This window comes from Poecile atricapillus, chromosome 3, assembly GCF_030490865.1.
Source record: "Poecile atricapillus isolate bPoeAtr1 chromosome 3, bPoeAtr1.hap1, whole genome shotgun sequence".
NCBI lineage: Eukaryota > Metazoa > Chordata > Aves > Passeriformes > Paridae > Poecile > Poecile atricapillus.
In genome coordinates, this window is record NC_081251.1 from 2189142 (window position 1) to 2213831 (window position 24690).

The following is a 24690-nucleotide window of genomic DNA, read 5'->3' on the forward strand; positions in this document are numbered from 1 at the left end:
GTGCACACACACAAATAACGAAGCCTGGCATGGAGGGAGAGCCCGGAGAGGCCCCTGTGCTGCAGGACGCTGCTGGTTTTGCTGCCTCCAACTGCAGAGGGACACAACAATCCTCATCTCCAGCCCAGGCTGGGATCCCTGTGCTCGGCAAAAGCAGGAATGGATTCTCCAGAAGAAAAACGGTTTTCCCCTCCCGCCCCAGCCCTCCTCTCCCAGTCCTGCAGAGAGGATTTGCTGGAAACCCAGGAGCTGGGCGGGAAGGTGAGAAGCAGACAAGGCACCTGATATCCGTAAAATACCTGAATCCACCCAGCCAAATCCCAAATATCTCTGCTGCCAAGCAGCTCCTTGTCAGCTATTAGGAACTTTCCTCTGGGATCTGTTTGGTTTCACCTTTCCCTCTGTAGTTACAGAAAAAACCTGATGTTTTACAGGAGAATCGTGGAAAGACTTGGGTTGGAAGGACCTTAAAGCTCCAAGCCCTTCACCCAGGAGCTGACCCCATGGCAGGTGACAATGCAACGTTTCCTTCTTGTCACCAGGCCACCTTCCCTTCCTCAGAGTCTTCCCAGGAATCTCCTTTTGGAAGTGAGGCCTGGGATAATGGAAGGTTATGCCCATGGCAGGAGGTGGAATGGTATGAGCTTTAAGGTCCCTTCCAACCCAAATATTTCTGTGATTCCCCTGTAAAAGGTTTAAAATAATAATAAACCCTGTCAGGATTATTTGTTTGATACGGTGCTAAAGGTGAAAACCAGGCCAGGGACAATCCTGCCACGGAAAGATCAATTATTATCAGCAAAATTAGGGGTGATGTTCTTGTGTTAATTGCAACGTGAGCAGAGGTGGCCCCAAGAACGTGGTCGGTGGCCACCATCCTGGAAGGGCTCAGTTCCACACAGAGAGGTGACAGAAGGAAAAGCAAGAGGTTAAAACACAGAATCCCAGAATCATTCAGGTTGGGAAAGATCTCCAAGACCATCCAGTCCCAGCTGTGCCTCATCCCCACCTTGTCCCCAGCCCAGGGCTCTGAGCGCCACGTCCAGGCCTTGCTTGGACTCCTTCAGGGATGGGGACTCCAAACCCCCTTGAGCAGCCCCTTCCAGTGCCTGACCACCCTTTCCATGGAGAAATTCCTGCTGATATCCAACCCGAGCCTCCCCTGGCACGGCTTGAGGCCGTTCCCTCTTGTCCTGTCCTTTATTCCTGGAAGCAAAGCCCAAATCCCACCTGGCTGAGCTCTTCTGTCAGGTGCACAGAAACAGAAATTAAATCCCTTCAGGTCACCTCATTCCTCCTTTCTCAGCCTCTGTTTTATGGACCACAACACTCTGGAGGACATCAAAGGTGTCCTGTGGCACCAAAGGGAAAAAATAACAAAATGGAAATGTAAATCCCTGGATACATGCAGGTAAAATCAGGAAGAATTAAACAAACAGTGAGCATCCCAAGTTTAATCCAATCTTTATTTGGAAAACCAAATAAAGGGAAACCGCTGTGGCAAGGCCACATGAGGCGTTTCCTGTTCTGCTTTTCCAGGAGATTGGATGCTCCTTCCGCGGAAAAAGTTGAGGGACACTGATCTGGTTCACCTCCCGCCCCAAGGCAGGATCTGCTCTCCCTAAACCATTCCTGGCAGTGTTTGTGTAACCTCAAAAGTCTCCAGATTCCACCCGTAACCCCCAGGCAAGCTATTCCAGCAGGGAATTATCTGCAGCACTGGATTTTGCTCTAAATTGTGTCTCCGTAACTGCAACGCAAACCCGGGATTTCCTCCCCGCTCCAGAGTGAGCACAGGGATCAGATCCCTTCCTCTTCCTCGACACCTTCTGTGTTATTAGAAGATGTTTTAATACCTCTTCTCCATCTTTCCTGCAGCACAGGGATGTTTTCCGTGTTTTCTGGACCTGCTCTCACCTCTGTCTTGTTCCCAAAATGCAGGGAGCAGAACCAGGAATGGTTTCTGCCTTTGGGATATTTCCCTTTATTTTAAGATGCTGTCAGTTTATATTCAGTTTGTGATCCACCCTCATTCCCAGGAATATTTTTTTCTGCAGAACTGCTGCATCCTTGGATTCTCTCAGATGTGAAGTTTTTGGGTGTCACTCTTTCATGCAGAGCTTTTCCCTCGCCCTTTTCCAGCTGCTGACCTTTCCAGCCTGACTTCCAAGCCCCAAAGTTCCGGAAAATGCTCCAAGCCTGACGTCATCTGCGGACAGAATCGGGGATTCATCAGGGTTGGCAAAGCTCTCCGACCATCGAGTCCAGCCACTAAATGAGGATTTGCTTCCCGTTCCATCATCTGGATATCCCTGAAAATGCCTGACAGGAGTTAGGACAGGCTTCATCCTTCCAATTCCAGAATAAATCCTTTACAGCCATGAAATCCAAGCTCCAGCAGCTCCATTTAGCCCACATTTCCCTCTTGGAGAAGGTCATGAGAACCAAGGTGGAAAATCCTGCCTGGAGCACTGCGATTTCTCCACATGGTTCCTCTCACACAGCCCCAGGCCTTGTAGGGACTTCAGAGCAGCTTTTGTGCTTTTTTTTCCTTGGAATGCTGGCTGGCAGGAGCACGAGGGGAGGCAGCTCTGAAGGAGCCTTCTGAGAGCTGCTGATCCAATGTCACGGGAAGGGTCGGAGATGTGACCTTTTGGAGATGATTCAGCAATTGTGAGACCGGTTGGAGGAAGTTTCTGCCCAGATTTTGGCATTTTTAAGACATCCAGCAATTTCTAAGAAGCGGGTTTTATGTTTTCCACTAAAAGCTGCTTTTTGAACCATAATCAACTCAATTATTTCACTTCCTTGGTGTCCCTGAAATTCCTTATTATCAAAACACAACAAATTATGGAGAGATTATGTCCTATAAGGACAAATAATCCTTAAAACAAAAATATTTGCCTGTAAAGACCATCTGAGATGCAAAAAACATTTCATGAGCGACTTACTAAGCGTAAAGAATAATCAGTTCCAGCCCAAACCGATCTGTGTGTGCAGTTGGTAGATAAAATGTCATTTATTACAGATTTTAAAGACCCTCCAGCAGGCCGTGGCAACATCTGAACATCCAAGACTTTACAGACATTTCCTGGGTTTTTTTCATCTCATTTCAGCTCATTCCAATGATGGAATATGATTTCGCAGCTACAAAACTTACGGAATGTGGGAACTGAGGGAATTGACATCTTTGCCCTCCTCAAAAGCAGAGCAGTCACATCAGGGAAGCGAATCCCTTTTTCCAAAGCGGAGAAGTTTTACATTCCCATGAGATAAACTTCCAAAATCTGCCTGTAGCAAATGCTTTAAAATTTTTAATTTAAAATATTTAAAGAGAAATGTTTACCCATTTCCCAAGCAGGGCTCTTCTTTCTTCAAATACCTGTAAAACACACAAAGAAAGAAAATTGAGTATTTAAAGGGGACTCAATACGTGCTGAGAAAAATCCAGCTTGGAAAACAATCCACAAACTATCAACGGAATTGCTGAATGGGTGATTTTGGGAAAAAAAATTAAGGAGATCGTTTAATCCAAACTCCCATTTAGGATCAGCTAAAGGAGTAGCTCAGAGTCCAAGAGTTTTGGGTATTTTATTGGATTCCAGAACCTCCCTGAACATCATGTTCTCCAATTCCTTGATTATTCCAGAGACCCTGTGCGGGATTTATTCCATAAATCCACATGTTTCTTGTGCTGAGGAGCCCAGAAATGGACCCAACATTCCCGACCTTCCCCGTGGAGAGGGAAAGAATCCACATCCCTTCTCCTGCCACCTACACTCTTCCCTTGGCTGTTCCTTGGTGATCTTGTCGGGAATTTATCATCCTGAACCCTGCTGGATTCACTGCCACATCCCTGGAGGTGTCCAAGGCCAGGCTGGATGGAGCTTGGAGCAACCCTGGGACAGTGGGAGGTGTCAGGGTTGGAACTGGATGAGCTTCAAGGTCTCTTCCAACACAAAATATCCAAGGATTAGGAGGCCACAACCTCTCCGGGAAATCTCAGCCAGGGCCTCCCCACCCTCACAGGGAAGGATTCCTTCCCAAAATCCCATCTAAATCTCACCTTTCCCAGTGGGAAGCCATTCCCTGTGTCCTGTCCCTCCATCCCTTGTCCCAAGTCCCTCTCCAGCTCTCCTGGAGCTACTTTAGGCCCTGGAGGGGGCTCTGAGATCTTTCTGGATGTTTCTCTTGTCCAGGTGAGCACCCCAAGCTCTCCCAGCCTGGATCCATGGGAATTCTTCTCTCCTGGACAACGCAGTGATGGGAGCTGCCCCAGAACTTCCCACCTCTTTATTTCAGAAATCCCATTAGTCCCTTGGAGGCACCAGGTGCCTGAAATCCTGCACGGATTCAATCCCAACTCAGCAAAACCTCCAGGAACGGGGTAACAAGAGCAGCCTTTGCAGCGACAACTCCCACCGAGGACGATCCGTACCCAAATCCAGAGGAGGATTTCTGCTGTTAACCTGTATCCGTAGGGAGCTGGACCCCAAAGCACCAACACGTGGCTCTCCACCACCACCAAACCTCCTCCAACCCTCGGCATGGTGACCTGGGAAGTGAGGAAATGCTGGAAATGATTTTTCCAGCAGCAGAGAGATCAAAGAGGCGGCGGTGAAAAAAAGCCCGGTTTATAACCGCACATAAAACGGCGATTAAACCGCGAGCAGGAAAACACGCGCCATCGCTATAAACTCCAGACGTGTTCTTGCTCTGGCAGCCTGCGGGGATGGTTCCTGCAGAGAAGGACATGATCAGTGCTGATGTCTGCTGCAGCAGCCGACAGCTCCAGCTCTGTCTCTCCCAGCAGGAGCGTCTCTGGCGAGGGCTGGGAAGTGACATTTCTTTTATTGGCGCGTCGACAGTTTTGATTTGCTTTATTTCCGTGTGGGGGGTGTTGGTAAAACGGAGGGGAAAAAGCACCCAAAAAACCCAACAAGCTGAACTTGGAAAAGGATCTGCCCCGAGGAAGCGATGAATAGTCAAAGATCTGAGTTTTTGGGGTGGAGAATTCCAGGCAGGAGGGAGGTGTTGATGGTCTTTGATCAAAGACAGACGCAGGTTTGCTTCCGGCGCTCTTGGAGACACATCTGAGCTGAGGCTCTCACAAAGTTCTGCCTCTCCAGGCACTTGGGAGCGTTAATTAGCAACAGAACAGCCCAAATTTTGTGTAATTATCAAGCCCATGTCCTCTCCTCCGTGGCCTTGGAGCTACACCTGTGGAGTGCCTTGGATGCAGCCGGAGGCCCGGGATGATTTTGGGATCTGCTGTCTCACATCCATGGCTTCAGGGGGTTTAAAGATGCTCAAGTGGATGGAAAATCCCTCCATCCTTTGCTGCAAATGCTCTTCTGCCTCAGACCTGAATTCCTGCCCAGCAGAAGGCAAATCCTCTGTGGAATTCCAATCCTTCCCAGGATGGAGTCCGCAGGATGCTCCATCTCCTGATGCTGTTTCATCCTCCCCTGCGGCACCCCCTTGGCGTATCCGGGATTTTATCCCTGGTTTTGTGACCCTGAGCAATTTGGGATTTCCTCATTCTGCCTCCTTGGCTTTGGCCTGTCCCTGGTGGTGATCCTGCCTTTAAAGGAATCGTGGAATCATGGAATGGTTTGGGTTGGAAGGGACCTTAAAGCTCATCCAGTTCCAGCCCCGACACCTCCCACTATCCCAGCGTGCTCCAAACCCCATCCAGCCTGGGCTTGGGCACTTCCAGGGATCCAGGGACATTGAATCCAGGAGGTTTCAGGAATCACAGAAGGGTTTGGGATGGAACAAACCCTAAGGATCGTCTCTTTCCAACCCCCTGAGAAAATGCCAAATGTTGGGAAGAAATTCCTCCCTGTGAGGGTGGCGAGGCCATGGAATAGAATTCCCAGAAAATTTGTGGCTGCCTCTGGATCCCTGGAAGTATCCAAGGCCAGCTGGGATAGTGAAAAGTGTCCCCACCCATGGCAGGGATGGAACGAGACGGGATTTAGGTTTCTCCCAACCCAAACCATCCTGGAACTCTGTGGTAAGTGGAATTCCTACCAAATCTGAAAATCCAGGGAACTCTACAGGAAGTACCAGTGAAGTACCCCCAGAATTACCCAAAATTTGTCAAGTAGCAAATTTACGACGCCATAAATTCCCAGCTCCGCTCCTGACCATGGAATTTTGATGCTTCTGCCTTGGACCAGCTCTGAATTCCCACCGTTCCCGCTCCTCATTCCCTGTTCCAGCAGGTTCGTTTCTCACACATCTCATCTCTCCCTGCTTCTTCCATCCCTTCCATCTATAAATTCCCATCCTTCCCATCTATAAATTCCTCGTCACGCTGCCATTCCGGGAGCGCGGAGAGGAGCAGACACATGACTGTACAAAAATGGCACCTCGTCCTTCTCCAGCTCCCTATAAATACCTCACGGAACATCTCCTGATTCTGAACGTCAGAACTAATTTTATTCCAGCTATTTTTAATTTTTTCTTTTAATTATTTTTTTTTTTTCACCACAGAGCAAAGTAGGGAGATAAAAAAAAGGAATTTTTTTTTGGCCAGGCCGGTGATTTAAAACCTGGATCAAGAAACAAGAAAATATCTTTTATTGTGAATTTCCGAGAATCTTCAAAGTTGGAAAAGACACCACCACCACATTCCCCATGTGCCAAAGTTACTCCAAGTTCATCCCTGGTATTTTTTCATTTTAGAATATTCATTTCTGGGATATTCTTGTATATTCCTCCCTACCTGGATCATCACCAAGCATTGGATTATTCAACAATCCAATATTAATCCCTATAAGTTTTGCTGAGACTGCCTAAGGAGGAGAGGAGTTAAAAAAAAAACGTGGGAAAAGGTGGGAAAATGTGATTTTTTTTTTTTTAAATTTCTGGTTAGGTCATACTTTATTGCACAGCGATGCGTATCTGCAAAAATAATGTTGGAAGGGTGTAGGAAACATCAAAATGATTCAAAGGCTGGAGAATTTGCCAGATTGAAAGGACTTCAAAGAGCTCAATCTCTTCAGTTTATCAGAAATAAAATAAATTCAAGTGTTGGCTTGAAGTGGGGTAAAAGTCCTTCCACAGGGGAAAAAAAAAGGATAGAGAGGAGTTTAATTAGGGAGCAAGGGAAAAATCAAATTAATTTTGATGTCAGAGGTATCCAGACGGGAGAGAAAGCTTTGTCTTTTTATGGTATAAGAAATAAATCAAGAGAAAATTAATAGGAAAGTGGTGAAATTTTCATTTTTAAAGGAATGACAGTCCTCTGCCCCCCAAAAAATACAGTTTTGTGACTTTCAGCAAAAAAAATCCATTTTTTAAAAAAAAAAAATTATTTGGCAAAATAGCAGTATTTAAATCAAATACTTTAGCTATTAAATTATTTAAGTATTTCAATCAAATACTTTAAATAAGTAAAATCTTTCTTTAAAATTACTCTTAAATTATTTTTAAGTTAATTATTATATATATATACACACATATATATAAATTATTTATTTAAAGATTATTTTAAATAAGTAAATCAGAATTTTTCATCTTTTCACGTTTTATAACAGATTTTATAACAGATTTTATAACAGAAAGACTTAATGTGTCTGATCTCTCTGTATTTCCAACTGGGAACAAAATCTCCAAGTTTTTATTCCATTTCCCATGACCACCTTTGACTCACACTCGGTTTCCTCTGGGGTGAAACTGGAGGCTTTTGGTGCAAAAAAACAAAAAAAAGCACAATTTTGTGACTTTCAGCATGAAAAAGTCCACTTTTTTTAAAAAAAAAAAAAAATTGTTTGGCAAAATAGCACTATTTAAATCAAATACTTCAGTATTTAAAGTATTTAAGTATTTAATACTTAAGTAAATAAATTTAATTAATTGATTATTAATATCAATTAAAATTGATAAATACTTTAAATAAGAAAAAATCTTTCTTTAAAATTATTTTTAAATTATTTTAAAATTATTTATTTTATATATATACACACATACATATATATACATATATATACATTACTTATTTTAATTAAATTAATTTAATTAAAGTAATTAAAAATTACTTTAAATCTTATTTAAAAATCACTTTAAATAAGTAAATCAGAATTTTCCATCTTTTCACGTTAGATTTTATATATCTTTATATATCATGAAGATACCTCCATACTTCCACCAGGGAACAAAACCTCCAAATTCTTATTTCATTTCCCATGACCTCCACAGGGGAAAATGAATTAAATTCCAGGTGGGATCAGGTGAAATGAATTAAATTTTTCCTCGGGCTTGGGAATTTGTGAAATTGAGAATTTTGAGACACGATCCTGAGGAAATAAATCCTCAGTTTGGCTTTGCCTTGAGTGGCCGGACTGGGTTGACCTCCGTGAGTCTCTTCCGAGCTCAACAATTCCACGATTCCCTGATTTCCAGCTTTTTTTTCCCCTTGGAACTTGCCTTGTCGTTCATGATCTGGTGGTTCAGGGGTGTCCACGTGCTCAGCTGGAGCTTGGAGCCATCCGAATTTTTGGGAGGCGCAAATGCCATGGAGAGGGCGGATCCTCCCCGTCGCCACCGGCGGCTACGAGACAGAACAAAGATGAGCGTTATTCCCCGCGCCGTTCCTTCGTTTTCCTGGAAGTTTTAATTGGGAATCCAATGATTTCGTGGCATTTCACGTGCAACGGTTTCGTAGCGCGTTTTTTTGGTGAAAAAAATAATGATTTTAACAAGGATGAACATAATGATTTCACAGAACAAATGTAGACGTTATCCCTGGGCCATCCCTTCATTTTCCTGGGAAAAAATTATAATTTTAACAAGGAATCCAATGATTTTATAGCACAGAAATGACACAAAATGGAAAAATAATTTGAAATTCAGGTAGAGCGAGGCTTGTTATTTTGTGTAGTCATAATATCCATGAGATTAAAATCCTGGAAGTGTCTGAGAGCCGGTGGGAAAGGGCTTGGAGCAACCTGAGATAGTGGAAGTCAAAATTGCTCTCTATTTCAATGGATTCATCTTCAAAAATCACAGCAGGATCTTTCTGGGCACATCAATTTGCTGCTAAATTTTTCCTTCCTTTCTTATTATGGACACAAAGAAATACATTTTTAAAAAACAAACAAAAAAACCCACAAAACAAGCAAATAAACAAACAAAAAAAATCCCCAAAAACAACAAACAAAAACCCAAACAAAAAACCACACGCACAAAAAATACCCTCAAAGCCAAAAAAACTAAAACCACAAACAAAAACCACAATCAACAACAACAACAAAACCACAAAAAAACCACAACCAACCAAAAAACCAGAAAAAAAATCCCCTCAAAAAACAAAATAAAAGAAAAACCTTTAAGATTTTCATCTCCGTGCTCAGGAAATAAATTAATTACAAATATCTGACTTTTTTCTTGATTTTTTTCTTTTTTTAAGGACATTAAAAAAAAAAAATTCTCTCTCCAATTTTAAAGTTACCAGCAAAAGATGAAGGACTCAGCAAGGTTTCACATCCACCTTCTTGTTCAACCGAGTAGGAGAATTTTTTGGTGGATTTGGGATCATTCCCTGCCAAAAAAAAACAGGTCCAGGCACCATTGCCCTGAAAAATATCAGGATCTGGGAAAAGTGTGTGTGAAACTTTGGGATCTTGGAAAAGCCTGTGTGAAACTTCAGGATCTGGGAAAAGTGAAAATTCAGGATCTGGGAAAAGTCTGTGTGAAACTTCAGGATCGGGGAAAAGTGTCTGAAACTTCAGGATCTGGGAAAAGTGAAACTTCAGGATCTGGGAAAAGTCTGTGTGAAACTTCAGGATCTGGGAAAAGTGTCTGAAACTTCAGGATCTGGGAAAAGTGAAAATTCAGGATCTGGGAAAAGTGCCTGAAACTTCAAGATCTGGGAAAAGTCTGTGTGAAACTTCAGGATCGGGGAAAAGTGTCTGAAACTTCAGGATCTGGGAAAAGTGAAACTTCAGGATCGGGGAAAAGTCTGTGAAACTTCAGGATCGGGGAAAAGTCTGTGAGAAACGTCAGGATCGGGGAAAAGTCTGTGTGAAACTTGAGGATCTGGGAAAAGTGCCTGAAACTTCAGGATCTGGGAAAAGTGAAACTTCAGGATCTGGGAAAAGTGCCTGAAACTTCAAGATCTGGGAAAAGTCTGTGTGAAACTTCAGGATCGGGGAAAAGTGTCTGAAACTTCAGGATCTGGGAAAAGTGAAACTTCAGGATCTCGGAAAAGTCTGTGTGAAACTTCAGGATCTGTGAAAAATGTCTGAAACTTGAGGATCTGGGAAAAGTCTGTGAAATTTCAGGATCGGGGAAAAGTCTGGGTGAAACTTCAGGATCTGGGAAAAGTCTGTGAGAAATGTCAGGATCTGGGAAAAGTGTCTCAAACTTCAGGATCTGGGAAAAGTGTCTGAAACTTCAGGATGTGGAAAAAGTCTGTGAAACTTGAGGATCTGGGAAAAGTGAAAATTCAGGATCTGGGAAAAGCCTGTGAAACTTCGGGACCTGGGAAAAGTCTGTGTGAAATTTCAGGATCTGGGAAAAGTCTCTGGGAAACTTCAGGATGTGGGAAAGGTCTATGGGAAACTTCAGGATCTGGGAAAAGTCTGTGTGAAACTTCAGGATCTGGGAAAAGTCTGTGTGAAACGTCAGGATCTGGGAAAAGTGTCTCAAACTTCAGGACCTGGGAAAAGTGTCTGAAACTTCAGGATGTGGAAAAAGTCTGTGAAACTTGAGGATCTGGGAAAAGTGAAAATTCAGGATCTGGGAAAAGCCTGTGTGAAATTTCAGGATCTGGGAAAAGCCTGTGAAACTTCGGGATCTGGGAAAAGTCTGTGTGAAATTTCAAGATCTGGGAAAAGTCTCTGGGAAACTTCAGGATGTGGGAAAGGTCTATGGGAAACTTCAGGATCTGGGAAAGGTCTGTGTGAAACTTCAGGATCGGGGAAAAGTGAAACTTCAGGATCTGGGAAAAGTCTGTGTGAAACTTCAGGATCTGGGAAAAGTCCGTGTGAAACTTCAGGATCTGGGAAAAGTCTGAGTGAAACTTCAGGATCTGGGAAAAATGAAACTTCAGGATCTGGGAAAAATGTCTGAAACTTCAGGATCTGGGAAAAGTCTGTGTGAAACTTCCTCGTGGGAAGAAGTGGAGGGGCAGGCATGGATCTCCTCTCTCTCCAGGACTCTGGGCAGAGGTTGGAGATGTCTCAAAGGAGGTTCAGGTTGGATTTTAGGGAAAGGTTCTTCCCTCAGAAGGTGGTGGGGCGCTGGAACAGCTCCCCAGGGAATGGTGATGTTCCCAAGAGCTCCAGGATGGGAATTTCGGGCCATCTGTGCAGGGCCAGGGTTTGGATTTGATGATGTGGGTGGATCCTATGGAGAAGTCACATTTCATAATTCCACAATTCCATTAAGCTGCACAAGCCACGGAACTGCCTGGGCTGGGCTGGATATCCGAGTGTTTGCTGGAATTCCTCAAAGCTGCACGTGCTGGGACTCGGTGCTCACTGAGGAATTCGTTCCCAGAATGGTTTGGGTGGGAAGGGACCTTAAAAATCACCCAGTGCCACCCCCTGCCATGGGCAGGGACACCTCCCACTGTCCCAGGCTGCTCCAAACCCCATCCAACCTGGCCCTGGACACTTCCAGGGATCCAGAGACAGCCACAGCTTCTCTGGGGATTGTATTCCAGAGCCTCACCATCCTCACAGGGAGGAATTTCTTCCCCAAATTCCATCCTCTGGCAGTGGGAAGCCATTCCCTGTGTCCTGTCCCTCCATCCCTTGTCCCCAGTCCCTCTCCAGCTCTCCTGGAGCCCCTTTAGGCTCTGGAAGGGGATCTGAGCTCTCCCTGGATCCTTCTCCAGGGGAACATTCCCAGCTCTGGCTCCAGCCCCATGGAGAAGCAGCAGGAATCCCGAGCAGGGCTGGGATCCAGAGGCTGCTCAGCCAAGGTCTCACTTTTCTCCTGCAAGATTCGTTATCTCGGGACTGGCTGCCCAAAATAACATTCCAGAGATTTCTCTGGCTCCTTCTTCCCACAGCCCGGGATGAAATCCGTCAGGCTCAGGTGATCCCAAAACATTCCAGCAGCGAGAGACAGGAGGGGAGGTTAACAAGGATCCAGACTTAAACAGACATCAGGAAAATGTTGGTTTGCTGACCAAAGAGGAAAAACTATTGACACTCAATGCCAAAATAATTTAAAAAAAGGAAATAAATCTATTTTCATTGTTAAAAAAAAATTAAAGGAAATGTAGGAGCAGGCGGCAAGTATGGTAAATATCAGTGCAAAAGAGATTTGGGGAAAGAAACCCCAAGTTTTGTGCTTTTACACGGGGTTAAAAAGTGCAAAATTGCCAGAGTCCCTAGGAATGGTTCACAGTTGGGATGGGAGGATCCAAGAAATTTGGATATGGAGGAGACACAAAGGACAGGGCAGGAGACAGGAATGGCACCATCCAACAGCAGGAAAAATTCACTTGGAAACCTCTGGAAATACCCAGACTCGTTCCAGTACAAGCTGGAATTTTAAAATGCTTTAAAATAGAAGTGATTCCATAGAAGAAAGCTCAACAATCCATAAAGACCATTAACCAGGGGCATTGGAATAATTTCCTTTACCTGGGCTAATCTCTGTTTCACCATCCTCAAAACAACTCCTGCAGGAGCAGAACCATTTTATTAATGATTTTTAATCATCTCTACAGAAATAAAACCTTGATGGTGCACAGAGCCTGCTGCATGCTGAAGTTTAAGGATGTATTCCCCTAATCCCATCAATCCACGTGGCAACAAGCTCATAAATAAATTTAAAAATAAGTTTGAAAAAGTTTAGAATTTAACAGAACCAACCTCAAAGCAGGAGAGTGTTTTTGATTGTAAATTGTTGTATCAAAATAAACAGTGCAGTGATTTAAGCAGCAGCACCGAGCACAGGTACAGGCAGGGCGGATAGGGAAGGACCTGGGGATGGAATCAATAACTAATAATCAATAATCCAGCAAGGCTGGGAACTTGTCCATGGATTCCACAGTGTTTTCCAAGCATCCCCTGAGCTTATTTGGTTTGCATGACGCCTTTAAACTCCCCTGATTGGAGATTCCTTTAATGGGATCATGGAATTGTTGGGGTTGGTGAAAGATCTCTGCGGTCAGCAAACCCAAACACAAACCCAGCACCAATCCATGTCCCCCAGTGCCACATCCCCACGGGTTTGGGGCACTTCCAGGGATGAGGATTCCACCACTGCCCTGGGCAGCCTGATCCAAGGTTTGACCGCCCAAATATCCAACCTGAATCTCGCCTGGCACAGCTTGAGGCTGTTTCCTCTCATCCTGTCCCTGTTCCCTGGGAGCAGAGCCCGATCCCACCTGGCTGTCCCCTCCTGTCAGGGAATTCCAGAGAGGGAAAAGTTTCCCCCCTGAGCCTCCTTTTCTCCAGGCTGAGCCTCTTTCCCATCTCCCTCAGCTGCTCCTGGTGCTTCAGACCCTTCCCCAGCTCCTTTCCCTTCCCTGGACGTGCTTCAGCAGCTCCACATCCCTCTTGTCCCAGCTGCTGTCCCCAGGGATGGAGGTGGCCCAGCAGAGCCAGCACAGGGGACAGGCACTGCCCTGGCCCTGCTGCCACCCCAGAGCTGGCACAAGTCAGCTGCCACCGGCCTCTCTGCCCACCTGGGCACCCCCATCCGTAGGGATCCATCCTGCACTGCCGGGATGTAAACACTGGGAACACCAGCGTGGAGCTCCCACTGACATTTTCCACCGGCGTTCCCCACCTTCCCCCCGCACTCCGGATCCGTTGTCCCCTCCGCATTCCCGGCGGGGCTTGTGCCACCTCCCCGCCGTGTGTCCCCGCCCCGCCGTGCCACGCTGCGGTTGTCCCCCTGTGACGACGCTCCACATCCCCAGTGTCCCCTGGGATGTGTCCGCTCCTGCTCCACCGCGGCGACACCCCCTCCCCACGCCCTCCCGGGGGTCTCCGGTGTCTTCCCGTGTCCTCTCACCTTCCTCCTCCCGCCTGCGGACGCCGCCTCCTCCTCTTCCTCCTTCCCCCCGTCCGCATCCCGTCGCTATGGCAACCCCGTGGCGGGGCGGTGCCAGCCAATCAGCTCCCGCCTCTTCCTCCCGCCCTCCCGCATCCCGTCTCCACGGCAACCCCGGGGGGCGCCAGCCAATCAGAGCCCCCCCAGCGGGGTTAGAGCGGCCGGGGGTTCCGATCTACCTAGCAACCATCCCAGCGCGCTCTGATTGGCTGAGCGGCGAAGAGTGGGCGGGGCGCGATGGCGCGGGAGGCGTGGCCACAGGAGGGGCGTGGCCGGGCGCTACCGCCGCCGCCGCCACCCGAGGGGCGCGCGCGGGACCGTGAGGGCGGCGGGAGCTGCGCAGGTAACGGGGACACGGCGGGGACACGGCGGAGCCCTCAGGGGCTCGTCCTGCCCGCTCCGGGCACAGGCGGCGGCGGGGCTTGGCGGCCGTGCAGCGGGGAGGCCCCGCAGCGCCCCGCGGCCGGCAGCGCAGCGCGGGGACGGGGGATGCCGGTGCTGCGCTCGGCGGGCGGGCCGGCGGAGGACGGAGGATGCCGGCCCTGAGCGCCGCGAACGGGCAGGATCCGCTCCCCGTGAGGCCGGGGATGCTGGCCAGGGCTCCCCGTGCCATAGTGCGGTACAGCGGCCCCGGGGAGGGGATGGTGGAGCCTCACCGCCCTTCGCTGAGGGCTCGGAGATGCCGGAGCCTCACCGCCCTTCGCTGAGGGCTCGGGGGCTGGCGGAGCCTCACCGCCCTTCGCTGAGGGCTCGGGGGAGGCCGGAGCCTCATCGCCCCTCGCTGAGGGTTCGGGGGATACCGGAGCCTCACCGCCCTTCGCTGAGGGCTCGGGGGATACCGGAGCCTCACCGCCCTTCGCTGAGGGCTCGGAGATACCGGAGCCTCACCGCCCTTCGCTGAGGGCTCGGAGATGCCGGAGCCTCACCGCCCGTCGCTGAGGGCTCTGGGGGGTGGGGGTGGCTGCCGGAGCCTCACCGCCCTTCGCTGAGGGCTCGGGGGGGGATGCCGGAGCCTCATCGCCCCTCGCTGAGGGCTCGGGGGATGCCGGAGCCTCACCGCCCTTGCTGAGGGTTCGGGGGATACCGGAGCCTCAGCTCCCCTCGCTGAGGGCTCGGGGGATGCCGGAGCCTCAGCGCCCCTCGCAGATTCCCCCATCGGGGGATGCCGGCGCTGCCCGTGCGCTCCCCGGATCCCTCCGGGAAGGCGCTGCGGGTGTTCCGGGCGTGGATCCGCTGCTCCCTGCGCCTCGGCCGTGCGGCAGCGATGCCAGGGGATGCACTTGTTCCTTGTGCCTTTCCAAAGGGGATGCTGGCTCTGCCGGCAGCCTGCCTGCTTCCCGTGCCAGGGAACAGCAGGATTTCCCTCTCCAGGCCCTTCCCATGGATTCGGAGCTCGTGGAGAGGTGACAGACCTGTCCCTCCGTGTCTGCCCATGGTGCAGGAATTAGGTGAGCTTCAGAGTCCTTTCCCACCCAAACCATTCCGTGATTCCATAACAATCATGGAAAATCTCACCAGGGTTGTTTCTGCCTCTCCATCCTCCCTCTGCTCCTAATTGAAATAGGGGATGTGGGGGATTGCGGTGTGGCTGCCCCTCAAGACGGAGTGGAACAGCGCTGGAGTTTCATTCCCACTGAGTAATTAATTAGAATGGAGTTGGGAGAATAATTTATTCTCCTGTTGTGCCTTCGTGTGGGTGGGAAAGGGCTGGGGAAATGCAATGAATGAGTTCATCTCCTTTCTCCAGGGTCAGAATTGGGTGGGGAATGGCTGAGAGGACATTTTCCTCTCCTCCAGGTTTGGTTTGTTGTTTTATCTCCCCATTTCTCTGGGACAGATAACTGGGAATTAATCCCAGATACTGGGATTAATGAGTTTTTTCTTTTTCCTCGTTGATCCCTTAGGGACTTTGAAATTTAGCTTCTGAAAAAAAATTCCTTGTGGGAATCAACCCTTTCTCCTCGTGATTTTCACTGTTTATAATAATTGTCCGTGCATGTCTTAATTAATCCTTCCCAGCAAGAACTGGATGTGCTTCTCCTGCTGATAAATACTGTAAAAATCCACAACCACACGAACAAACTCCTCCTTTTGCCTGCGTTTTATTTCCAATGCTTGTGGTGAGAGGGGAGGCCTCCCCTCCTCTTTTTATCCCCAGTGTCATCAAAAGTGTTTTGTTTTTATATACATACAAAAATAACCACAAAATCTCCTATGCAGAGGCTTAACAAAGAGTGCACAAACTGGATCTGTGGTGAGGAACTCTCCTGACACTGAGGGTTGCTTATTACAGCACTCGTCTGTCTGCACCAATTAATGGATCATCCATAGGCTGGTTTGCAAAACCTGGAGCTCCTTTCGCAATGGAATCCTTCTCTTTTCTGCTTCATTTCACCCCAAATTATTTCAGTTTTGCCAGGTTGTCTGTCTTGATGTGCTTTCCCACCTCCTGTTATATACATTCTTAATTTTCTTTATGATACTCTAATTATTATCTTGAATGTGAAATGGAAAAGTCCCGAAGGGACACCATGAATTTTTTTTCTGCTTTTTGCATAGTTAAAATTTTTTTATTCTTTTTTTTTTTGGTGGCTCATTGAATCTTTGTTTTTTGTATGTTTTCTTCAGCTTGAGGCTGTGGGGAAGGCGGAGGAGAGGTGGATGTGCTTGGATCCTGCTGTTTTGTCTGTCAATAATATGATTTCTATGGAGCATTCTTGGACTTTTTCCCCAAAACTCCACATCCTGACCTGGATTTGCCCAATTTTTGTGGTGCAGACTTTAACTGGTGTGAGCACAGCTCATCTTAGGCTGCTTGTGAACCCTTTTTTGTGAAGGTTTTTTCACAGATCACTGCCTCAATTACACTGAAAACCTCGCTCATCCACACTGCAGGGGAACCTCACTCAAACTGAGGAATAAAATCCTTTGGAGTTGGTTTAGGAGAAACAAAAAAAAAAAAAATTGTGAATCCAGAGTTCTGGAGGCCAACAAACTCAAAAAGCTTTTTTTTTCCCTGAGTTTTGAAGAACTGTTATTAAAATGTTAAACCCAAGGGAATGGATTCCAGGGGGGATTAAGCACCTTGTCCAGAATGGGATCACAGACTGGTTTGGGTTGGAAGGGACCATTTATTTCCAATCTTTCTGCCAGGGAACTTGACAAAACTGGGCAGGGATTGGTTTTATCTGTCTGATTTGTGACCTTCTGCTCAGGAGGTGGGGATGTGCAGGAAGGTCCAGGGCTGTTGATGCTGCCTGGCAGATGGGGCAGTTCAGCTCCTTGTCTCCTTCCAGAGCCGCCAAATTATGGAAAAATCAATCTGAGAAATGACATTTCTTAAATCAGAGCTTTTCCAGCTCGTGTCATCTGGAAATGGACCTAAAATCAGCTGGGGTTACATAGAAAATGTGTTAAATATTGTTAAATATTTCTAAACCCAGTGTGTTGACTCTTCACAGCAACATTTCCTTCAGAACACAACATTTGAGGTTTGAGCTGTGTTGCTTCTCCCACCCCAGATGTGTAGGTAGCTCTCTTTTTCCCTTTTTTATTTTTATTTTTGCTCATGTTTTGTTTTTCCTGACTCTGGAACTTTTCCTATTTCTATTTTTTCCCTTATTTTCACTGCTGCCTCAGCCACGGCTTCCCTGCCAATCCCTGTGAGAGGGAGAAGCAGCCTGTGAAAGCAAAGCTGCCAATAAACTGAATTTAACCTGCTTATCTTTAGCAAGCTTGGGGTTCTTTTTTTTTTTTCCTTCTCCCCCCTCTTTGAATGTTTGTTTTTAACCAGCCTGTCTCCAAAAATCTCCAGCCAAACCCTTTCCCCTCTCACAGAGGAGCCCAGAATTGTTTAGGTTGGAAGGAACCTCTGGAAATAATCAAATCCAACCCACAAAGGCTTTGAAATCTTGATTTTTCTGACCATAAGATGTAAATAAAAATGTGCATAACAGCACACATCTGGTAATTAAATTCTTCCTATCTCTCACCATTGGCAGAAAGGAATAACTTTTTTCTGAGGAAAAGCTCTGTTCTCTCAAGACTGGGAATCTGTTCAGATTTGTGGCTGCCTGCTTTTGGGAATATTGATGGAATATTTGGGGTTTTCTAAATTTCTCTTCCTTTCTTAAATGATAATTCACTTTAAAGCAGCCGGCTAGAGACTGGATTCTGCAAATTTTACAGTTGTAAGACAAAATTGTTACGAAAAACGGGCTGTTTCCTACTCTGAGGGCTCTGTGGACTTTTCCCACCTCCAATTTCAGAGTTTGAAATGGATGAGCACAACCATTGTGCTGAGAAAACCCAGGTCCAGCCCCGAGGAGCAAATCCTATTTAAATTGGCTCCCTGTAGGTGGAACTGGCAGGGCAACCCTAAAATTTCCCTTTCTGGAGATTGTGTGGAGAAAAGGGGTGGCCAAAACACATTTTCTGGCTTCCCCTCAGCTGCTGGGGTGGTTTCTGGAGCAATTAAAATGGGTTTGGGACAACAGCAACAACAAAAAAAAGCAGATTAAAATGCCATCTTTGAGCCCAGCTAGCCAAACCTCCCTGGGCAGGCCAGTGGCGAGCTGGGACTTGTGGGGTTGGTGGTGCTGGTGAATGTTATTTTTGTTTTTGTTTTATAATTATTCCTCAGGAGCTCTGAGGCCATGCAGGGAAGGAGATGCTATCGGTGTGAGTGAGTCACAAACAGCCTGGTTTCAGTGTGGCCAAGCTAAATATTTCTAAAAACATTCTGTCACAACCAGTACCATCCCTACATTTTCACCATTTTTGGGTGCTTTTCTTCCATTCAATTCCTCCATTTTCCATCAAGTTCTTCCCTTCCATTCTTCCAGCAGATTCTTCCATTCAGTTCCTCCAGAAATTAAAAAAAAAATCAGGATTAAAACTCGCAGGAGGAACCTTGTAGCCTTGCGCAGGAGAACTTGAAGCGGTTTTGTCTGCCAGCTTAGGAATCTCAGAGGTGAAATATTTTAATATTTCCCTGGATGACAAGGCTTTTTAACATGTTCTGTCTGTTGTGTTTTGTGCTCCAGGTTTTCCAGGAAAATAAAAAAGGAATCAGGAAGCCCCTGGAGCGCTGCCCCGTCACCATGGGGTCGGTGGTGTGGGAATGTGGCTGAAATTGCGATATTTAATTCCTGCCACCGAGGACTGAGAAAAAAAGGGAAGATTTCTCTCCCATCTGTCTGTAGTGAGCCGAGGATGTTGAACACACAAACTCCTCCAGCTGGGAAGAGGAACCTCAAGCAAGGCCTGGGAATATTCCTGTGAAAATCGCGCGGAGCTGGGAGATGTGCCGGCCCCGTTGGCGGGGTGGAAGGATGGCTTTGGGCTGGCTGCTGCCTTCCCTGTGGATTTTGGGGGTCTGGCTGGCCCCCACGGGAGGGCACAGCCTGTTCTCCTGCGAGCCCATCATCCTCAGGATGTGCCAGGACCTGCCCTACAACACCACCTTCATGCCCAACCTCCTCAACCACTACGACCAGCAAACAGCAGCTCTGGCAATGGAGGTAAACCCGTTTATTTTAATTCTTTATTTCACAAATACACCTTTATCTACTTAATTTCGGCCTTTAGTTCACCAGCAGTTCATGAGTTTTCATGGGGGGGGAAAAAAAAAATTATCAAGGTATTGAATAATTCAAATATAACCCCAAATGCCATATTCTAAATAGTCAAAATATTCCATGACTACAGATTCTGCCTAATTTAATTTCACTGAATGAGAAATGCTCTGGGTGTGTTTGTTGTTTTAAATACCTCAAGTCTGATTTATACAGGACTTTTTCAGTCTATTTTCCATCCTAGCCAAGGAGTTTCCTCACTTGGTATTCTGTGATAAGACTAAAATGAATGGAAATTCAGAATATTAATCAAATTCTTACTCTCAACCTGCTCAAAATTCCGTGAGGGATTTGTGCAGATTTGGTTTATTTGTATTTTTTAAAGTACTTGGGAACCCCTGGGGGTAAATCTGTGAGAAATGAAAGAATGATGCTGTGTTTTCATCTTGGAATGCTCTTCCTGACAGCACAGAAACTGAATTTCACTGTTCTTGTTAAATAATACAAAGCTTTGGCTTGGTGTGGTTTGTCTGTGGAAGAGTTTGGGGATTAAATGTGGATTTTATAAAATTGAGGTCCTTCCCCTGAAATTTGCTCTTTGGAGGAGCTGTGGGCTTGGATTGCAGGGGCTCCTTTGGATGGGTCTGCAGATTCTGATTATCCTGGACACTGAGCAAAAGGATTTTACTGTAAAACAGAGCAAAAGGAGTTAATTTTGTTGCAGAATTGGTTCTGGAAAATTCTGAGGCACAGAATTTCCAGGAGAAGCTGTGGCTGCATCTGGGAAGTGTCCAAGGCAAGGTTGGAGCGCTCTGGGATCCTGGAAAATGTCGGGATTGGAATGGGAATGGGATTTAAGGATCCTTCCCACCCAAACCATGCTGGAATTTAATCATTTCATTCATTTATCCTCTATCAACCTATTTTAAACCATTTTTCTGCTGATTTCCTTCAACCCCCTCTTGGACTGTGGTGTAGTTAAAACCCTCCTGAGGTTTTGGAAGGCTCAGTTTTATCCCCCAGGCTTTTCCTCTCCAACAGGAATCATTCCAGCTTTTCCCCTGCAGTGTCCTTCTCCAAGTGCTGGCCTTCCTTCCTGCAGTTTTGCTGCTTCATTCCTGGGATAATTTGAATTCCCTTCCCCTCTCCCTGTTTTTTTCCAAGCCTTGTCCTCCTTGTCCAGGGCACATCACCCGAGGTGTGGACACCGTTTATGATTAAAATCCCACTTTTTTCCCTTGATAATGGCCAACAATCCTGCTCATTTTTCAGCCTTTTTGTTGCACCTTAAACCTTTCAGAGAACTGTCAGAAACATCATTTTTACTCAAAAGCCATTTGCTGGAAGCAGAGGAATAATTCCCTGGAGCCCCAGCCTGAGGCAGAACAATCCCGGTGCAATTATCCCGATTTTTGTGGAAGCTTTCTGCCGCGGAGAGGGGAAGAGAGGAGGGCTGAGCATTGCAAAAAACTCGAGTTAAAAGCAGAAATTACCCTGCAGGAAATGCTGCAATTCACACCAAAGCCATTTTTAGGCTTAGCACGGGGTGGGTGGGTGGCGTGGGTGTGTTTAACACTCCCTTTTTGCCAATAAAATCAGCATTTAAGGCGGTAATTCCAGTCTGGGGTTGGATTATGGGCCACTTCTGAGAAAAGGTGAATGCTGTTGGGAAAACAAAGCTTTGTCAGGATTAAATTCTCTCCCACTTCAGAGTTTTGAGCAGCAAAAAGGCTGAAAATCCACATTTTTTCATAAATATATTCCCATTCCTCGTATTAACTTAGATTACACTTTAATATACACTTAAGAAGAGGGTTTTTTTTATTATTATTTGGCTTTTTAGGCATTACTTAATGACTCAGTTGTTGTGGAGCACTCAAATGCTGGAGGCTGTTAAATGCTGCATTTTTTTGGAACATCTCTGGTCCCTGAGCCCCCTCCCTGGTTGCTGTGAACATAAAATAAAATAACAACAGAATCAGGGTGATTCATTTTGTGTACTGGAGGGAAGGCCTTGGAAATCTCTCCTTTCCAAAACCTCTTTTTCACAGCAGTTCCTGATTAAAAAAAAAAAATCAAAAAAACAAGAAAAACTCAACTGGTTTGTACTGAAAGGGTGGAATAAAACAAAGAGTGGAGGTGAAGGAAAAATGAGAATTATTGTAGCTGTTGTCTTGCCATCAATAAATTCGGTGGGTTTCTCTTCCAGTACTGCTGATTGCTTAAAAACTTATTTATTATTTCTTGAAAAAAATCAGCCAAGATGCCTTTTTGAGACTTTAAGTGGGATTAAAGCTCATCCTGGACAATCCCAGGTTGCTCCAGCCTGGCCTTGGACACTTCCAGGGATGGGGCAGCCGCAGATTCTCTGGGAATTCTCTCCCCACCATCCCAGGGAAGGATTTTTTTCCCAACATCCCCTGTGAATCTCCCTCCTTTCAGCCTTGAATGTGGAATATTCCATCGGGGTCCCTCAGTGCCCCCTGGCCCCTGCTGGAATCAGCTCCTGCTCCTTGATTCACTCCTGGGAAAGAGAATTCCTTCAGCTTTGTGCTTTAATCCGGGAAAACTGGAGGGAGGGCTGCTGCATCCAGGGGTTTGGAGCATTATTTTATTCCCAAATATCCCTGAAGGATTTGGTGCTTTGGACAGAGGACAAACACCAATCCAACCTGCCTGAAATGAGAATTATTTTGCCTCTGCTGCAAAAAATTCTGCCTCTGCTGAGTCACGAGTGGTGACTCCCCAGTGAGGAGGTGCTGGTGGCTGGGACAGGAATTTCCCAGCTCCTGTGGAATTTCTGGGATGAGCTGTCCAGAGCTGGGAGCTGTCCAGGGAGGATCTCTCCTCCTTCCCTGTGCTGCTGTCACACCCAGCGTGCTCCGAGTTGTTTTATTTGCTGTAACCTGTGATTTTGGGCAATATCCATCAGGAACAGCTGTTTTTTAGCAGTGCTGGTGAAAATTCCAGATATTCCCAAGGATGCGGCAGCATCGGGATGGCGCTGCTCCCACGGCTCCGTGTGTTCCATAAATCCTGGGCTGGTGGAGAAGTCAAATTACCCTTCTCCCCCACAGGGACCTGACCTCGTTTTCCCTTCTCTTTGGGTTATTATTGCTCCAAAGAATTATCTTCTGTCCCTTTTCCACTTAAAAATTCCTTCGGCCTTGAAGGATTTGCCGAGGCGTGCGAGCAGCGGGGTTTATCTGCCTTAAGGCAGTTTTTGTGGGCAAACATTTTGATCAGAAAACTTGGAATTTGGTGGCCTGATGGAGCCTGTGGCCATTCAGCTTTTGTCACTGATGAAGAAAAGCAGTTTAATTTGATGATTGCCTAACTTTTTTTGAATTAAATAAGCTGTCGCCGCTTCTTTCTGCTCACCCTGATTTTTATGGGAGTGATGGTGGGGATCAAAGGGGCTTTAAAGGACAGGGTCCAGACACGGCTGAGGGTTGAATCTGAGTTTCCTTTTGGGATTAAACTGGAGGTCAAAGGCTCTAAAAAGGAGCTGATGCAGTCACCATATGGCCAGGGAGATAATGACTCTTCCTCTGTGCTCCATTCCCATTTTCCCTATAAAAAGAGAGCAGCAATTGGGACTCAGGGATGCGGTGGGGATGGCCAGGAGAGATGGAAGAGGGGGGAAAACAGAGGGGTTGGGTTTTCCTGAAGTTGATTTGGGGTTTACAGAGTGAGGGAAGAAGGTGGAAGAGCAAAGAAGCGATGTCCACTCATGTGCTGATCCCAGCAGGCAATCAGGGCATTGATATAAATAAACCCTCCCAGTCAGGATATTTGGAATATTTAGAAGTTAATTTGCCACGGAATATCCAACTACAGACGTGAGGACATCTGATTTTTCATACCCCAGCTCAGATTCAGTGATTTCTTGCCTGTTTTGATGCTCACAGAGGACAATTCCACCGACCTCCCGCAGAGCTGCAACGTCAGTGTGCCCTTGCCAGCCCTATTTTTGTCACCTTTGGAATCTTAATCCCTTTTTTCCACTTTTTTTTTAATTAAATAAGAACCAGGGTGTGTTTAAAATGGCATAACAGAAGTCATAGCTGTATTTATTCCCAGCCCAGTCTCAACATCTGGGATAAGAGGAATTTTTCCAGCAGAGGTCGGTCAGGTATTTAAGTGGCTCATCACCTTATCCCAAATTTCACACTTCTCCTTGGCTTTCTGTGTTCCTCAGCTCCTCCTCCCAAGCTCCTGGAAGCTCAGGCACATAAAGCTAATGGAAAAGTGGGTTTTAATCAGCTGCTGTTTCATAAGCACCCTGATCTTAGGCACTAATTTGCTGCAAGGATTAATTTTCTCGTTAGCGCGTACGACTGCGATCCCCTCAGAACAATGGAGATCACAGGGTGCTCCAGCTGATTAAAACCTTCCATTTCATTAATTTTATATTCTCTTATCTCCATCTGGAATTTCTTTACCTTGCAAACAGCCACGTGAAGCTTTTAGATTTGTTGGATTGCTAAAGCAGAGCTGGAATCACAGAGGTGAGGGCAGAGCCGGGGAATTCCTGATAATGTCCGTGGGAATTCCTGCTCTAGGAATACCTGGGGCTGGTCTGTTTGAAATGCAGCAGCCTCTGCTTCAGGCTTGATCTGCAAAGTGTCATGCAAAGGTGAAATCCTTGGTGGGAAAGAACAGCCTGGGAAGAACCGGAGCTGTTACATCCCCCAGCGGGTTTTGTACAAAATTGAGCATGATCTGACAATTTTCTAAAACGAGCTTGGAGCCTTGGATGGGCTCGTGTTAGAGCTGGAAAATTTTCCTTTTCACAGGAAAATCCAGCAGGCTCTGAGATAATAATGCAAATTCCAAGAGCAGAGAATAATTCTGATTGTTTGGAGAGGAAGAGCGGCCACGGGAGGTGATAATTTGCATTCAGATAAAACATTTATGTTTTATTTTATTTTATTTTTATTTATATTTTATTTCATGGACCTGCTCTGAGGTTGGTGAAGGCTGGAGGAAGAAAGGGAAGAAGCTTTGGCTGGGAATTTTTGGAAGCAGTTAATCCAGACTGAGTCGTGTCCAGGAATAAATTTTTTGGAATTTTGGGCTGCTG

At 46.4% G+C, this 24690-nt stretch overlaps 2 protein-coding genes across 2 annotated transcripts in view; one reads left to right on the forward strand and one right to left on the reverse strand.

Annotated features, from left to right (window-relative positions):
• Window positions 1-14119, reverse strand: part of FBXO16 (F-box protein 16) — a 33275-nt gene extending 19156 nt beyond the window's left edge. Inside the window, exons 1-3 of the mRNA XM_058835773.1 lie at window positions 13990-14119; window positions 8437-8560; window positions 3347-3382 (exon numbers count right to left, since the gene is read on the reverse strand). Coding sequence (XP_058691756.1) covers window positions 3347-3382; window positions 8437-8560; window positions 13990-14048 — 219 coding nt within the window. The 5' untranslated portion in view covers window positions 14049-14119. The remainder of the gene's footprint in view (window positions 1-3346; window positions 3383-8436; window positions 8561-13989) is intronic.
• Window positions 14120-14310: 191 nt separating this feature from the next.
• The window catches only part of FZD3 (frizzled class receptor 3), a 44470-nt gene continuing 34090 nt past the window's right edge, over window positions 14311-24690 (forward strand). The window contains exons 1-2 of the mRNA XM_058836845.1: window positions 14311-14371; window positions 19074-19550. Coding sequence (XP_058692828.1) covers window positions 19332-19550 — 219 coding nt within the window. The 5' untranslated portion in view covers window positions 14311-14371; window positions 19074-19331. The remainder of the gene's footprint in view (window positions 14372-19073; window positions 19551-24690) is intronic.